Here is a 16,515-nt window from a genome sequence, read left to right on the forward strand (position 1 = left end):
CTTAGAAAAGGAAATTAGTGCAGGACTTCAGCTTTGAAGCTTTGAAGTGATGAGAGTAACTTTCTGTAAGTGGAAACAGTACCTTCTCATGGTCCAGTGCACCATTTTTTCAATTAAGAAATTAGTGGCTAGCTTTATAGCATGCTGTTAAGATTTTTCTGTGAAAGTATGTATTAGATTCTTTTACAATTGCAGTACATCTTAAAATGAATATGTGATGTTTTTCAGCAACAGGCTTAGGTGCACTCTGTGAGGAAATATAGAGGAGGATGTCTAATACAGGTTTTTTCCAATACAGGTAGCTCATTTAATTTAAAACTATGCAGATTGTTTAACAGAACAGCTTTTCTCTGGCTCCATTGTAAAGGTTTTGAAGATGCCATTAGAGTAAAGTATCTTAAAATAACACCACCCTAGCACTGCAGAATCACACAAGGGATAGGTTTTGCTAGAAGAATTAATTGTAGCACAGATTCCAGATTTGTTTATTTGCATGTAATAGTCTCATTCCAGAATTATGCAAGTTACTTTCCCCCTGCTTTTAATCAAACTCCCATTTTTAAACACATTTTTAAAGTTTGTAATTTATGTCTGAGATAGGCTAGACTTTCTTAAGCTAGAGACTATAGATAGATGAGAAATTTCAGTTAAACTTCTGTTAATGCAAGCTTCAGAGTGGAGGTTGAAAATAAGAGGGAAGCACGTTGACCTTAATCTGGGTCTGTAACAACTGTAGATTAAAATCTGCCTCTATCAATACTTGTGTTTTGAAATGGGAAGTAGGAAAGGGAGAAAAGAGAATGATTTCTGACATCTTCTCATACGGTCCTTATATATATAAATCTAAAGTTAGTTGGAAAAACAAGGAAAATGTAAAATCAAAATGCTGTTTGATAGCTACAGAATCATGACTGACTTGAATTCTCAAATTCACTGCACTTTTCAGATCCTCAAAAGAAAGGTCTTCCAGAGACAAAGAACGCTCAAGAGATCGTGATAGAACATCACGTGATAAAGATAGAAGCTCAAGAGAGAGGTCACCGCGCGATTTCAAAGACAAGAAACGTTCTTATGAAAGTGCTAATGGCCGATCGGAAGACCCGAGGAGCTCAGAAGAGCGTGAAGCAGGGGAGATATAACTGGCTGTATATTCACCTGATCTCTAGCTTCCTATGGAGTTGCATACTATGGTTTAGTTTACAGTTGTTCAAAGGGACACCAGTGAGCAGTTCCAGACACTGATCCAACTAGGGTAGATGTACAGTATATAAAAGTGGTTATAACCAAGTCAGAATTAAACCCCATCAATTAATGATGCCTAAAGCTGGGTCCTGGACTTCCACCAAGTTGTAAAGCTTTTCTGAAAGATCGCTCTTTATTCAGGACAACAGTTTTATGTACCAAGATGCAGATCTCAATGTTTTTAATCTCCTTTCCAATACAAGTTAGTGAACAAATTATATTGTACTACTTGCCTTGGGTGCTTTTGAACCTTTATAAATTCTCCAATTCTGCTCCAGTCAAAACAGCAGCATTGAAAGGTTGTATTTTTGGGGGGGGGGGGTTGTTTGCTTTTTTTGTAAGAGGGTGGGTGGATGGATGGATATTAACTTTAAGGTTATGTTCCCAGTGACTTTTTTTTTTGTTTGGGAACTTAGGAGTTGATTACAGTGGGAGCATTTAGACAGGAATGTGTGCTGGAGAAAGCGGAAATGTCTTTTTACAGTGCCTATTTAGTCTTGGAAATTGAACAGCTGTTGCATTAAATCTTTTTTTATTTCTACTTAAATTTTGAAATCAAAGCCAGTCCCATATCTGTACCATTTAATTGGTATGTGTTCAATATATTTGTTTTTTTCCATAAGGACTCTTTCTGCTTTTTCTTGTGGGGTGTAAACGGCACATCCTTAATTGTATTAAAAACAAACAAAAAACCAGCAACAACAAACAAAAACTAAGAACAAAAAAATAAAAAAAAATAAAAAAAGAAACCACATTGTCCAATAACTTAAAGATATACTGGTCTCTTAAGGTGGTTACTTAGCAGTTCAGTCCTTTAAAAACTAGCATTTAGTTATTAAGAGTTTTTAACACGCACGTGTGCTCTAGGTGAAGCAGTCTCTCAGATTGCAATCCCGACTGTCCTAAGATCTTGAAAGCCAGAAACATGTGGAATCATAATGATCATGGCACAACCACTAACTCCTTAATGACTTCAATTTCAAAAAGCAGTATTCCATTTAGGCGCAACTGCCTTAACATAACAGGATTGCTGTCAGTCCTGTCGGATCGAAAGTGCTTTGGGCATATAAATTATTAAAATATGCCCTGCCCTCACACAGAGGAATTTAGAGATTGGTAAGTTCTCCTTGAGGTAGCATCACTGAGTTGCTTAACAGTGATGTGTAAGAGCAGCGTTTGTAATGATTTATTGGCGTTCTCAGAGGTTCTGTGGACTCTCCTCTATCTCCCTAGTCCAAGTGCCACCGTAGGCCCGCTCATCGTGGGTGTGTAATATCACTATAAATTCACTGTGTGCATTTTTCCTCAGTGTCTTTTCTGTAGCTTCCTCAGTATGGTCAGAACATATATGGGTGATAATTCTAACACAGTGGATATTTCAGCAGTATTTGGGTGGCAGTAAAGGCTAGAACAGGACCTTTGCGTCGCAGCAAGGACTTGTATTCAACATAGCACATACCCTTCACTTCAGAATTCATGTCATTTTAGGCTCCTAAAAAAATTCTGTAATAATGATGGCCGACTGAACACTTTAATTATTATTATTGACCCATTTGAAATCTGAAAATGAGTTTCCTTCTTGGGAATGCTTTACAATTTCCTGCGTGGCCCAGCTGCGCAATGAATGTGTGTTACCAGTGTTTGTCCCTCCGGTGTGAGCACACTCTATAAGCGCTTGCTAATGTCTGTTGTCACACCTTTGTTAATGGAATTCTAGTGCAAAAAGACAAAAGGTGAACAGTCACTTCTAGATGCATCTTGCATAGCAGAATTGACAGTGAGTCTATTGCTGACTCCTTTGGAATTCCTTTCTGGAGTAAAAGTATTCCAGAAATACTGAGAACCTGTCTCCCCCTGCAGCCAGCAACTAGAAATTGGGTATGGGGGTGGGGGGTGGGAATCTGCATACTGTGACAAAACACTGCTTAGACTTCGTACTAGCAAATTCTGGATAACATGCCATTGGTTTTACAAATGGCTCTTAAATTCAGTTATGAGGATTGGATTGGGGCCTTTCCTTATTTATGGGGTTTTGTGGGGTGCTGAGCTTCATAGTATCCAAGTACCACACCAGTGTTAAACAGGGAGAAGGTAAGTCTTACCCCAGTATCCTGATAAAATCATACAAATTCCATGTAGAAATTCATGCCTGGAATGAGGTCTGGAGTGCAGTTAGGAAGAGAACTGAATTAAGGTGATTGATGAAACCCTTCTTCTGATGCAAGAGATCTGGAACATCTATCAGGAAGGGAGACTCCTTTATTAGTTGTGCCTAAGTAAGGATCTTCCACCCTTCCACCAGAACCAACCTATTTTAATTTCCAGGAAGGTGGAACTGAGGCATTCATCACCTGTGTGTTTCCTGCTCAACTGCTGAAGAGCGGTATTGACTGACATTGATTTGCATGGTCAAAATAACTAAGAATGGGGTCTGGGGAAAATAAATCTCTGTCCATCTCTGCTGCATCATACAAGGGAAAAAGCTTTGATGCCAATCAAATAGTGGGGGCTTCAGTACTTGTGGTCTTTAATTTCCCAGTTCTCAGTAAATGGTTCCGCAATTGTTAAATCTGATTTCTTGTCTAGAACCAGATCATAAATACAAGGGTGAGCTCATTCAGAAGATCAAACCTGGATCAAGTATGTCCTACAGACCTGGATCACACAAAGTATCATCTGTCCACACTGCTTACGACTTCCCACACCAAGCCTGGTTGTCCGGCTTTTCTCCCTTCGGGTCCTTTTTCAACCATTGATTCTTAAGCAATTGAGAGAGCTGGAGGTGGGGGGGTGCTAGACCCACAGGGGGTCCCTGGGCATGCTGTGCAGTGGTCTGTGCTGCTACTACTTTGCCAAGAGATCTCGCAGGTCTGTAGGTCCCTTGGGGGCCTGAGTGCTGAGAGACCTTGAGGCCCTTCCTATTTGAGGAAAATACCTTCCCTCTCCCTTAAGGAGGCTTACTGTGGCCTGGGAAAGGGGATGGAGCTCCTGAGGGAGCTGCAGCTGAGCACCTCTGTGACGTTTTGCTGACATTGTGGTACCTCCATAGCAATTTTTATCAGCCTGCAGGTGTACAAATTGAGCAAAAGGAGTAGATTATTTCATTTATCTGGTGCTTGAAATGCAGCCAGTCTGCAAGCATTATTCTCAGAAAGCTCTGGCTCTGAATTAGTCAGGGGAGTGTAAAACAGAAGAACATTAAGACGGTAAGCAGCTGGAGGATGGCACGTTAACAGAAAAGAGGTCCTCTCCTGAGCGTACGTGAGTTGCTTTTCCTGTTGGAGCAGGAGGAACCATACAGTGAAGCGGTGACATTTCCAAGCAAAGAGGTGCCTGGCCTAGTGCAGCCGTATCGCGTTACCCAGCATCAGACTCGCCAGCAAAGCTGGCAGAGGAGGCTGTTCCTATCTGTGCCCTTGCCTTCCATCACGTAGCCAGTCTGGGATTGATCCATCTCTTGCTACAGTGCAAACCCTAGCCCCGGAGCCCTTCTCTCTGTCCAATCTATCTTGCACCAGTTTGTGCCTTTGAGGCGCCTTCCACTGTGCTCAATGGCAGTGGGAGAAAATAGGTGACCCAATGCCCTAAGCCAATGCAAATGAATAATTATGCGAACCTTAACTAGCCGTGGAGCAGGCATTATCTATTTAGCTGAAGGGAAAAATGATCGTGACTTGCCTTAAGACAAGCACAAGACAGCTAAAGGCATGGGTGGGTACAACCGAGGGAATGGTTTCAGCTGTAGGAACAAGAAGATCCTGTGGTGCTGAAGACGAACCAGCGGCATGTGCTGTCTCCTGCACGACTGTTGCAAATTCAAGCAGATCGTAGTTGCAGCCAGCATTTAACAAAGGGTAAATGCAGAATAGCTACGTGCCAGAGGTGATGGCAGTGTGCACTGTGTTGCCTAAGGGTCGGTAGCACCCCCTCCCCGGTTTACTATTCTCTATCCCACATTTCACATCCCACCTTTCTCAGTAGAGTTGTCCTTTGTTCAGAAAACAGTAGAGGTTAGTTTCTCCTGATGCAGTGGCTTATAAAAAGTGTTAATGCGATCTTCATTCAGTCCTGTATGGTTCTTGGTCTTTGTTTTTTTGCTTTGATCACTTTATTTGCTTCTTAATAAATTCTTACATTGTTACTGCTCATGCAATTCTTTAATTCTTTTCAGTAAGACCCAGAGATCTGGCTTTTACTGTAGCCTGCAAAACTGGGAAGCAGTGGACTGCGGGGCAGGGGTTTCTAGCAGCTGGAAACACGGGGGAAGAGAGGAAGAAATGTTTGTTTCTTTGTCTCTTTGATAAAGAGGCTCTCCTCTTTATCCCTGCATTCCCTTCTGCAGGCACATAGTGGACAGTCAGCGGGGCAACTGGAAAATTCTCTCATGACTTGTTGCTCCTGGCTCTGGCTGTTCACCTCCTGTTGCTGGGGAGACCACAGTCCCAAACCGTGGTCCCAAACCTCTTCCCCAGGCCCTCAGTGGTGCTGCACAGCACACCACAGGCAAGCAGCATCCTAGAAAATGCAACAGTGGGGAGCTGGGATTAGCTAGCAACAAAGCAGGGCTGGCCACGAGCAAGGTCAAAAAGGGCCTGACAGATAGTAGGAAGTGCTGCGGCTGTACAGTCCTTCCCCAGGCTTAAATGATCTGGCAAATGCTGACTGTAGTAAAGTATTGATGGGGATGCTCAGTTAGGAGCACAAAGGTTAGACGTGTTCCGGGGGCTGGCTCAGAGGGGCTGCAAACTTTCTCAGCACGAGCTGTTGGGCACCACCCACGTCAAAGGCCTGCTTGAGGCTCTGCGTATCCATCGCTAGAAGATGACAACTGGGTTGGGGACTTTGCATCAAACTACTGTGACTTATTAAAATGCTGCCATCTTCCTAAACTCAAACTGGTTTGCAACACAGCAATGGGAGTAAAGAGCTGCTGATTTCCAACAGGTGGGGGCAACTGCTGCCTTGACGGAGGGTGGGACAGTAATCCAGATGTTAGTTCCAATGTTTCACAGCCATTGTCTTCCTTGTCCTAAAATTCTGCCTCTGCTTGTAACTCCGTGCAAAGCTCTGCTGGTGGCCCACGCTAATGTATGTTTCAGTGCGATGTTGGGATCAGCCTGCTCTGCCTGACGGCAGTGGTTAGCAGCTGCCAGGTGTCCTTGGTGGGCAGCCTGGGAAGGGTGGATGGAGGTCAGCAGCACCAGCATCACCAGCAGCATGCCTCTGATTCGTCTGCTCCCATATGGTTGTGCAGGGGGAAGGTAAAGCACTGTGGTGCTGCCTGAGAGAGAGACACCACAGCAGTGCTTTCTCCTGGGGAAATGCTTTCAGGGACATCAGAAGCAGAAGCCTGGGATCTCCAAGGCAAGCATACAAAATATTCTTGCAGTACAGCGAGGCTGCTGTTTCTATTGTCCACTGAGTAAGCAAATGATTCAGTCCAGGATGCTGCTGGCTCACCAGGAAAAAGAAAAAAAAATTCCTATGTGTCTGAGGCTTGTTTGATACCAACCATGTGCAATCTGACCAGTATAACCATGCACTGATCTGGCTCAAACCCACCCCACTGCATAAGCCAGAAGCACTCTGGTATTGCAGATAAGGTTAACTGAGCCTTAGTGATATTCCAGTTATAAATATTCATTAACTCAGTATTAGCTTTAGCAAAGGTGAAGAAAAAGAGGCATCCTCTCTGACATTGCCTTTCCCTAAAGCAGCATGTAATGAAAGAAAGGAGATTTTTACAATGTTGAAAACTGAGAAAGTTAGAATCGTCTGGGGGCTTTTTTGGTTTGGTGCAGCATGAGTCACAATCTGTGCTTTTATGAGATGCCTGAGCACCAGGCCTGATGGACGGGCTTTTGAATTCAGTGGCCGTTCTGTTTTTCCAGGGACCACTGGCTCCTTGTGCCAATTCAGACACTACAATTCACTTATCTCAGCATGATCTTCTGCAGGCAGCAGTCCTTTCTCATCACACACTGTGCCATTACAAGCCTTGTGGTACCTTCTGTTTAACCAGAAAGGTGACTTGAAAGTCTGCCAGGGCTCCCCTGCTCCTCTCTGCTCTCACAGAACTGACCACCCCGGTACCTAGCGTGGGGTAGAAACATCGCTGGTCCAAACATGTTCCCATCTGGGCTGTACCCTCATCACCTTCTACCCATCACTAGGTGTTTTAAACAGAAAACAGAAGCAGCCCCTACTCTTTCAGTGTAAAGCAACACCTCTGATGGCCGTATCCAAACCTATGCTCGCAGCTCTACAGCAGGAGGAGCTCAAGTGGCTTCACTTCAATCACAAATAATGAAAATGACCTTCCAGCAGGAAGAGTGGGTGCAAGGGAGGGTTTTCCTCTGGACCCTGCTAGAAGGATTTCCTAGAAGCTTCCCCAAATCCTCTACAAGGTCTCTAGTCCCCTCTCTGAGCAGCCAGGGGATGCCTGAGATGACTGTCCCCTCCTTGAGTACCTTGCTGAGCCTCTCCACTGCCCACATTCCAGGCAGGGGCCGGAAGGCTGCTTGGCTCAGACTTTCTAGCAAGAAAATTATTAGGCTTAAAAGCCTCGACAGATAGGTTAACTATGTCTGTAAAACACTCCCTGTCATTTCAAATTGCCTTGGTATTTTTGTAGCCCTTGTCTCAGAGTGATTTGGTGACCCTGTCACACAGTACTGGAGACTCGGATTTTTATGCTAACATTGATTTGTATTCGTACAGGGATGCCTTGCAAATGCACCTTCCTCCAGGAAAGCTTCTGCTTTGTCACCACAGTGACCGAATTTTTTCAAGTTAAATTTCTCTTATCTCTTTGCTTGTGATCCTTTATTTTCTATTCCTTGTTCTTCCCCTAAGCTGCCCCCATTGGAAGGTCTGAGTCCACTCAACAAAGACGATCAACTGAATTTAAGTACATATGTGTTTTTACAGTGTTTAGGTAATATTTTGAATTAGGAAAGTGTTTGCTTGTCCCTACAAGGTCAAATATTGCTTGTGGAGATGCTTTTTTTAATCCAGCAGCATGACTGGCAAAGCACTTGGATTTTATTATCTGAGGTGATAAACTTCCTCCTCCATGAGCGCCCTCTCACTTCTCTTCCCCTTTCTCAGTATTTTCCGTGTGTTTGCACTGTTCTGGTCTAGGTCAGACACAACGACAACTCCATAACACTTAGCTGATTTAACCTGTCCCAGGCACTTTCATACTATTCATGCTATGTCACAGATTTGTCGTCTCACCCAGACCTCCCTGATGTCCCACAGGCTGTGTGAAAACCATGAAGCTCGGTATGAGGGCTTTGGTCCCACGCACTGGTGGTGCTTCACAGGAAAGCGCTTCCTGCTACATTTAGGTATACTATTTCCCTTAGGTTTCTCTTCACAGGATCAAAGTTGTCCTTAAGAACACATACAGTATGTATAGCACCATGTATTTACTGGTTCAGTAAGTAAAGTGTGTTTGGTTTGCCCCTAAGCACTTGAATGTTGCTATTTTGCAGAGGCACAGCAAGGTCCAAGGAAAGCCAGACAGGACTGTGCAGTGAGGCTGCTGGAAAACTGGGAATTCAGCTCCAGTATCGTCAGTCTCAGGATGCCATCTGACCTGTGCTCTGTTGGGAAAGCTTCCTGCCGTCCTTAGAAATTTCAAATAAACAAACAAACAAAAAAAAGGCCCATGTAATCCTAAACGGCTTACATCACACAAACCTTTAAAATTTAATGTGTGTCCCCTCTGTAAAAGAGTTTTTTTTTAAATTCCTTCTTTACTTAAGCCTGAGTTTGTTTTGTTTCACACGCTCTGTTTTTGCTACAACTCTGTGCATCGCAGGGAACACAAGAGCCTTAAATCATCGGCCTGTGTTGTCAAGCCCCTGCCAGTCCAGGGCGTCTATGGCAATGCCGAGCATGTCGTTACAGCTAACTATCGTCATGGCAAATAGTGCTTTTAACATGCATTAAAGCAAGTACATAAAAAGGGGAAACTATTTTAAGCTTTTCAGAGTGTAAATTTTACTTGTACTGCCTCGAAGGGATTTGAGACTCTAAATGTTTTTTTTACAAGTTTTGCTCTTTTCTTACAATACTTGATGACGCTGTGCAATATGCTTCCTCTTCTCTCCAAGCGGGATGAAATACTGAATCAAATAAAGCAGCCTGCCCCATCCTCCCTCTCCCACAAGAGTTCATCTTCTGGACTTTGGGATTTCAGCATCCTTTGCCAAACAAATCCAATGGGTGAGGAAACTACCTCTTGAATGAAGGAGAATTCTGCATTTCTACCTGTTTACAAAGTTGTTGTTTCATGGTCAAATAAAAAGCTTCCCTTCACACCACCCAAGGAGCCTGATTACTGCAAGTGTGATGGGTGCCTGGGCGAGAGCTTGAGCTGGTTTCGGTAAACCTCCCAGTACCACCAGTAACTGCACTGTAACCAGCTACTCCTCCTGCGCCTCACACGTGCCTTTTCTGTGCTACAAATGAGAGGACATGTCTGTTTCTTTCTGTGTTTATTGTGTTACACTGAAGCAAAATGGCATGTAGTTATTTGCAGTTATTAGCTGATGATTACACCACATCTAAGGAACACAAGGGAAAGCAATTGAATAGTTCAGGACTCAGTTATCACTGGAGGGAGGCTCAGGCCATGAGACAGGACAGGGTGAGGGCAGCGCCATAGAAATCCCACGCTGAGCTGAGCCCGCCATGCCGCCCATTCGGCAGGGCAGCAACCGCCCTCAGCTGGATCCGTCTTGACTAGCACAGGTGCTAGTGAACTTGGTACTATTGCCCTGTCCTGGGTACATGGCCAGAGCAATTTGCTGGGAGCAGCACTGAAATCCACGCTCTGGAGATGTTCATCCCTGCCCAGAGGGACCCAGTGGTGACCACATTCAGCATTGCCACCCTTGCACTGAAAGTTGCTCTGACAAACCTCTCCCCAGGCTGGGGAACTCTGCTGGCTCATGCAGGATGGGACTTCCCTGTGTCTTTCTCGGACTAGTCTTTCCCATATGCCACCCCCACCGTTGCTTTAATGCAGCAGTAAACAACACGCATGCTTCTTAAACAATAACCTCTACAAAGTCCCTGGAGGTGCTTCAGAATGGTCTCCTGCTCATCATTCATGAGGATGGAGAAGTGGTAGCTGAGACAAAGAGCTGCTGGTGCCTCTCTGGGCTGGTGCTGCTGGAAGGAGCAAGTCTTTCTCTCGGGAATAGCAAGCTTAAAGTCATCATCTCAAAATGTAGTCTTCAAGGCCAGTGGCCAGAGGAACCCACCTGGAGCACTGAAGCTGCAAAGCACATCAGGATTTGTTGGTTGGCTTTGATGTATCTGTGGGTTTTATTTAACTGTAGAAACTCAGTTTGCTAAGGGAATTATTGACATCAATATCTACATCACATAAGCCTTTTTCTTGCTTTTTTTTTTTTTTTTTAATTTTTTTGTTCTTCCAACTGTGGCTGGAGGCCCAAAAGCAGTAAATCAGTGCTGGCGAGATGTTTGAAGAGCCTGGAGGTTGCACATCCTCACCAACCCGCCTCTTTGTAGACGTTGTTCAGATGAGTGCAGATTTCATTGGTCACCTTCTCAAAGGAAGCTTTGCAGTCTCCACCAAATTTCTCCTCCATCAGTTGCAAGATAATGTCACAGATAATCTAATCAATGAGAAAGGAAGAAACAACAGGTGTGAGCTTTGCTCCACATTAGAAGCATTAGAACAAAATACATATTTCTATTTGGGATTCTTGGAGAGTGGAAAGGGTGTGCAAAAACAATTCAGTAGCATATAGCATGCAGAGCTGGAAATAGGCCATGGAAAATGAGTTGCGTTATAGAATTAACAAAAAACCCCACAGTCACTGTTGTTTTTTTTAACTGTACTGTATCTAGTTAATGTTGACTGCATCCATATACGCAGCCACTTAAAGACTACTGTGCAGGACCAGTTCACTTGGTCCATCCTCTGCAATCCTTCTCCTGTCAGTGGACTGCCCCAAATGTCTAGCAGCCACAAGGAGCCCCATGCTGGACATCTATGGAATACATAGGTTGGGGGCGGTGGTAAGTTTCTTCCTAATCTTTCCTGTTCATTAGCTATCTAGCACTCAGTAGTAACGAGGGTTTATATGTCTTTACAGCCACTAGGTACGTGGTATACTTGGAAGCATCAACCCCTTTTCTGTGCAGCATTTATTATTTTGTGTCTACCTTTACCCTGATAAAGCCTTTTCAGGATCTCTCCAGGCAGAAATCCCTCACTTATTCTCCCACTTATTGAAAACTGGGCCCACTGCTTTGGAAACCACCTTCCTGGTGCCTGGCCGACCTCTGCCAGAGGGTGCCTTCTTTTGCATTTTGTGCTGTGTAAGGCAAACGAAATAGTAACAAATGCACTCTGCTAGTGACCTTACGTGGACTTGGGTAAGTGATTTGATCCTGTATTTATTATCTGTATTTGTTTAGTGACAGCAATTCTGTTGCCACTGTTGCTCAAAACCAGCTGGTTTACTTGTCCCAGAAAAGCTCAGTTCCTGTTACTAAAGAAAAATAGATATCAAGGACTGAAGCCCAGTGTTAAGTGCTTTTCTGTGTTGTCTTATTAAATGACAAGCGTGGGAATCCTGCTGCACTGAGAAAACCCACTACAACTTGTGGGCAGCTCTGCAGCTTCCACCCGAGCAGACCTGCCTGCACCACATCTGCTGTTCAGCCAACAGATGCCAGATCTCTCATTCCTGCTATCTTCCACCATCAACCATCTCACCTTCCACCGTCTCCACTCTCTGAAGCATATATATATTTATATACATGAATCCCATTTTCCTCAGTTCTATCCCTCCCAAGGGAAGACATCCTCCCATCACAATTACACCTTGTGTAAAGATGGCTGCTGGCTCACCCTGAAGTTTTTGGGGTCAACCTTCAGCTGGGTGGCATGTTTCTTGCCGAGTGGGTTCACTATCCCAACAAAAGCCTCGGAGTTGTCCAGGTGTTGCACCATGTCGTTGATGGCAGTGAGAACCTTCTTGCCATGGCCCCTGACCTGATCTGACTGTTTCATCTCTTCGGCGGAGTCCATGCCTTTGAAGTGTGTGAAGTAGGACTTGGTGTCTGGGTGCTCGGTAAACATCCTGTTGAGAAATGAGAGAAGTCCTAATTTGTGTACCGAAGCATAGATGCAGATACAGCTTCATGTTCCAGGCCTTGTCTTAGGCATTTATTGCCTTTTTGCTGTCTCTCTATTAGAAGAGACACCTATTTCCACTGCATTTCTTGTTTCTTCTTTGCCGTTCCCATCTGTGCACAGCCCATGTGCCGAGGGCAGCCTGTCCCCTTCCTCACCTCTCCCCAGGGCACTTTCCTTTGCTCACTCCACCTTAAAACCTACCTATCCTGAATTTATTCCACAGCTTCTAAACATTCGCTCAGAGATAAAATACACGGAGAAGTGGGAATGCATTCACACAGGGTCAGTGAGACAATGCGAGATTCCCAAGGATGTTCTGGACAGCAGATATCTCCACTGTGCTCCGGGTGGGTGTTTTCATAGAGAAACCCTATGATTGGTTTTGTTAATTAACCCCTTCCTAGAGTCCATCTGAAAGCTTTCTTACTGCCTGTGACGGATTGTTTGAGTACTCAGTACTGCTCATTTTATTTATTCAAAAGTCACACAATTCAATGCCACTCATAAAGGAATTGTCTCTTATAATACATTAATTACAATCATCTTGGTCAAGCTCTTAAAAAAGCAGTTTACTCTATTGGGTAAACCAGTTATCCCCCTGAACTAGCAATAGCAAATTCCAAATTGCATTTCACTGAGTCACAGAACAGATGAGGTTAGAAGGGACCTCTGGAGGTCATCTGGTCAAAACCCCGTGTTCAAGCAGGGTCACCTACAGCCAGTTGCCCAGGACCATGTCCAGGCAGGTTTTGAATATTTCAAAAGATGAAGACTCTGCAGCCTTTCTGAGCAACCTCTGTCAGTGCTTGTCACCCTCACAGTAAAAAAGTGCTTCCTGATATTCAGAAGGAACCTTCTGTCTTTCAGTTTGGGCCCACTGCCTCTGGTCCTGTCACTGAGAATCAGTGAGAAACGCCTCTCTCTCCCTTCTTTGCACCCTCCCTTTGGGTTTCTATATACATTGAGGAGGCCCCCCTGAGCCTTATCTTCTCTAAGCTGAACAGTCCCAGCATTCTCAGCCTTTCCTCATAGGAGAGATGCTCCAGCCCCTTTGTCACCTTTGTGGCCCTCGTGAGACTCTTTCTAGTATGTCTATGTCTCTCTTGTACTGGAACTTCTTCAAAGGCAGGGCTGGGTCTGTAGGACACTAAGGCAAAACTTTCTAGAGTAAATTACCCTGAGGAGCCAAGCCACTGGATGCTACTAACATTTTATAGCTGCATTTCTGACCCTAACTCTCCTCAGGTCATGTAGACTGCAGAAGGAAAGAGCTGTTCATAACATATGTGGAGGCTGATCCAAGCACAAGATGTGGTATACAAGAAAGCCAGAGGGAGTGGTAAAGGTATGATAATCAGAAATAGTAGTTGGACTGATCAGCGCATATGTAGGTGATGTAAGTCCCAGCTGAGAGAGGGACATGTGAAATGTGAATAGAAGAAACTTGTGTCTTATGGAAGAAGAGAGGAAAACAGAGTGAAAACTAAGAGAAGAAAGCCCACGGAAGGATATAATAGAATGAAACAGATGGGCTCTTTACTGGAAAGGAAAATCAGAAGAGAAATATTGAGGAGATGCAAGTTAAAAGAAAGTCATTAAAGGAGGTCAGAGGTAAAGGAGAAGAGGGAAGTAGGGCCATGTTTTTTTCCCATTCTCTTTTATACCATACTTTCTTTTCTTTACCTTAAATACGTCACTCTTCTACTGGGGAGAGGGATGAAGTGAAGAAACTGTTCTCGTCTCTTCCTCCTTTTCCACCCCTCCTTCCCTATTTTCTTGTAATTTTCTTTGTGTGGATCTCTCCTCTTCCCTGTTTCCTCCCTGAGGTGGGATAAGCCACCAGCAAACCTAAAACGCTCCCAGCAAGTGCTGCATGAAAACATATCAAGATGTGCTCCTAGGTAGTAACTCCATCCTTCTTGACGTTCCTCCTTCAACCTTCTGGGGTAACAGTGGGATGGACTCTTTCCTTACCTGACCAGCACAGTTGTCCCATTGTCCTCAGCGTCCACATATATCTTCTCCCAGGCACCACGGGCACTTTGCACCTCTGCTTCAGAGAACGACATGGTGGAGGAGACGGCTGCAAGAAAGTACACAGCAGGAAGGAGGATAGGGAGGTCCTGGTGGGGTGGTTCAGCTCCAGTTCTCTCCTTGGGGCTCTCTAAATACTGCCCTGGGGATTTAAGAGATCTTGAATAGACTCTTTGTGTCCATTCCCCTCGGTCACATTTCTGCAGGCTTTAGGGCTACCTAATCACTTTTAATCAGGAAAGAAACCAACCACATGAGGAGGGAGGACTAGCACTCTCACTGTGGGGCATCAGGTGCCAGAGCAAAGATCTCCCTGTCAGAGGAGAAAAAAGGGGGTTTTCAGTGGGGAAGAAAAAGATCTGCTCTCCTCCCCTTTCATCCCCCGTGAAGGCCAGTGCTTGGCTTCTCTTTCACGAGGGCAATTCTTGCCCAAGCACTAATTTTCCTGGTTTGATCCTGAGAGTGCTGCTGTGCTGCAGGCACCGCAGTGCCCCACCGTCCCCTTTTCCCGACACTTCTTGCTCCTTCAGTCCAAACATCCCATTTCCGGCTCTGGCAAGTCTCTCCAGTCCTGCTTTTGTGCCACAGTCGCTGCTTTCCTCACAGCCCTCTGGTTTGGCAGCGGCTCACCCTGTGCTGCTCCCAGCCTTGGTATCGGATGGGTGGGAGGTGTCACCAGCCCAGAACACCACCGCTGCGGTGACTGTGACAGCAACGTGGACACAGCATCCCTGGCCACAGTGCCCTGGCAAGCCACGTCCTTTTAACTCAGGAGATAAATGGGGGCAGGACACCCAGGCTGGGAGCAGAGGCATTTTGCTAACCTAATCCTCCTGGCTTGCAGCTGGGATCTCTAGCCTATCTGTAAGCCCTACCTGCCTGGGAGGGAGAAAGGGATAAAAGGCAGGAGAAGAGCCCGTGCGGAGCTGCAGATGGCACGTACAGGCCCGTTATTGTCACGGTCACTTGGAAATGGAAGCAAAAAAAAAATCTTGGATTATCCATGCAGCGCCTGGGCTTAACCTCTGGCAGGAATGTTCTGGTTAAGTCCAGGGCATGCACATGAAATAAAGGCTAAGGGGCTTGAGGAACTGCTGCTGCTGCTGCAGGACGCTGAGCGCAGACAAAACCTTGTATTGTTTGGGATGGTTTAGAGAAGGGAAGGAACAGACGCAAGGGAAAAATGTGTGGCTTGGTCAGCAAAACTAGCCCAATAACCCAGGGCAGAAAGAAAGTGGTGGCTGCAACCTCACAGAGACCGATCAGTCTCGGTGGGGTTTTGTCCCATCACTGCCAAAGGATGCTTCAAATTACTTCACCGAAACTACCCCTCTTCCCTCTCCTTTTCCTTTTCACCACAGCAAAGAGTGGTCTAATAGAAAGCTGCACAGCCTTCTGCTTTCTCATCCCAAGCTCCTCAGAAAAATGTCCCAGATTTCAGGAGACCCCCAAGGGGGGCACACATGCTGTGCTGTTGGGATTGCTGCCTCTTTGAAGGCAAACACAAACCAGGAAAATGCCAGTCGGCGGAGCCCAGCTCCCAGTGCAGGGATGCAGAGGAAGGAGCAAGGATGGCATCACATGAGTTGGCGGTTCCCAGGCCTTGGGAGCCAAAACCACCTGGGTGGGCCTCAGTGGGGAAAGCAATAAGTTTTTGGCTGAGAGCAGAATGAGCATCAGGTGCTTGTCATGGGTGGCCTGGGAGGGACTGAGTTCCTGAAGAAAGAGCAGCATCAACTTTAGCCAAAGGGAAAGGGGCTTGGGCAGGTTCAAAGCATTGAAGTAGAGCTGGTTTTCCTTTGGGATGTGAATGTGGACAATTGCTCACTTGCAACTTTTCCTCCTCTCTGTAGGTGTCACGTTCTCCTTGCAGATCCTGGTGCACCCTGACTTGCTGTGGACACTTCTCAGTGGGAGAAGCTGGAGCATGGTGGTGAGCTGAGCTCTCTGGCCTGAGCTGTGGCAGCAGTGCACATTGCTCAAGGATTAGTCTTCCCTCTTAGCTTTCTTAGTCTTTTCCTCTTCATCTCCCTTGTTCACCCTTCATTTCC

The 16,515-nt window shown here is 45.4% G+C and overlaps 2 protein-coding genes across 3 annotated transcripts in view; one reads left to right on the top strand and one right to left on the bottom strand.

Annotated features, from left to right (window-relative positions):
- The window catches only part of LUC7L2 (LUC7 like 2, pre-mRNA splicing factor), a 35,416-nt gene extending 33,552 nt beyond the window's left edge, over positions 1 to 1,864 (top strand). For both annotated transcript variants that reach the window (XM_064453055.1, XM_064453076.1), the window contains one exon: positions 947 to 1,864. In XM_064453055.1, the coding sequence (XP_064309125.1) occupies positions 947 to 1,139 (193 nt within the window). In that variant the 3' untranslated portion in view covers positions 1,140 to 1,864. The remainder of the gene's footprint in view (positions 1 to 946) is intronic.
- Positions 1,865 to 10,325: 8,461 nt separating this feature from the next.
- Positions 10,326 to 14,547, bottom strand: LOC104046839 (cytoglobin-1). The gene is made up of 3 exons (XM_009507067.2): positions 14,405 to 14,547; positions 12,143 to 12,374; positions 10,326 to 10,898 (listed from the first exon to the last, which is right to left on the bottom strand). Exons 1-3 carry the CDS (start codon positions 14,497 to 14,499, stop codon positions 10,770 to 10,772), a joined length of 456 nt encoding a protein of 151 aa, XP_009505362.1. The 5' UTR covers positions 14,500 to 14,547; the 3' UTR covers positions 10,326 to 10,769.
- Positions 14,548 to 16,515: the final 1,968 nt, after the last annotated feature.

This window comes from Phalacrocorax carbo, chromosome 1, assembly GCF_963921805.1.
Source record: "Phalacrocorax carbo chromosome 1, bPhaCar2.1, whole genome shotgun sequence".
Lineage (NCBI taxonomy): Eukaryota > Metazoa > Chordata > Aves > Suliformes > Phalacrocoracidae > Phalacrocorax > Phalacrocorax carbo.

Bases quoted from the DNA above. Each gene is read 5' to 3' on its own strand.
- LOC104046839 (XM_009507067.2), bottom strand. From the start codon at position 14,499: ATGTCGTTCTCTGAAGCAGAGGTGCAAAGTGCCCGTGGTGCCTGGGAG. The intron at 12,375-14,404 runs GTAAGGAAAGAG...ATTTCTCAACAG, and splicing joins GGGACAACTGTGCTGGTCAG to GATGTTTACCGAGCACCCAG. The intron at 10,899-12,142 runs GTGAGCCAGCAG...CTCATTGATTAG, and splicing joins TTGACCCCAAAAACTTCAGG to ATTATCTGTGACATTATCTT.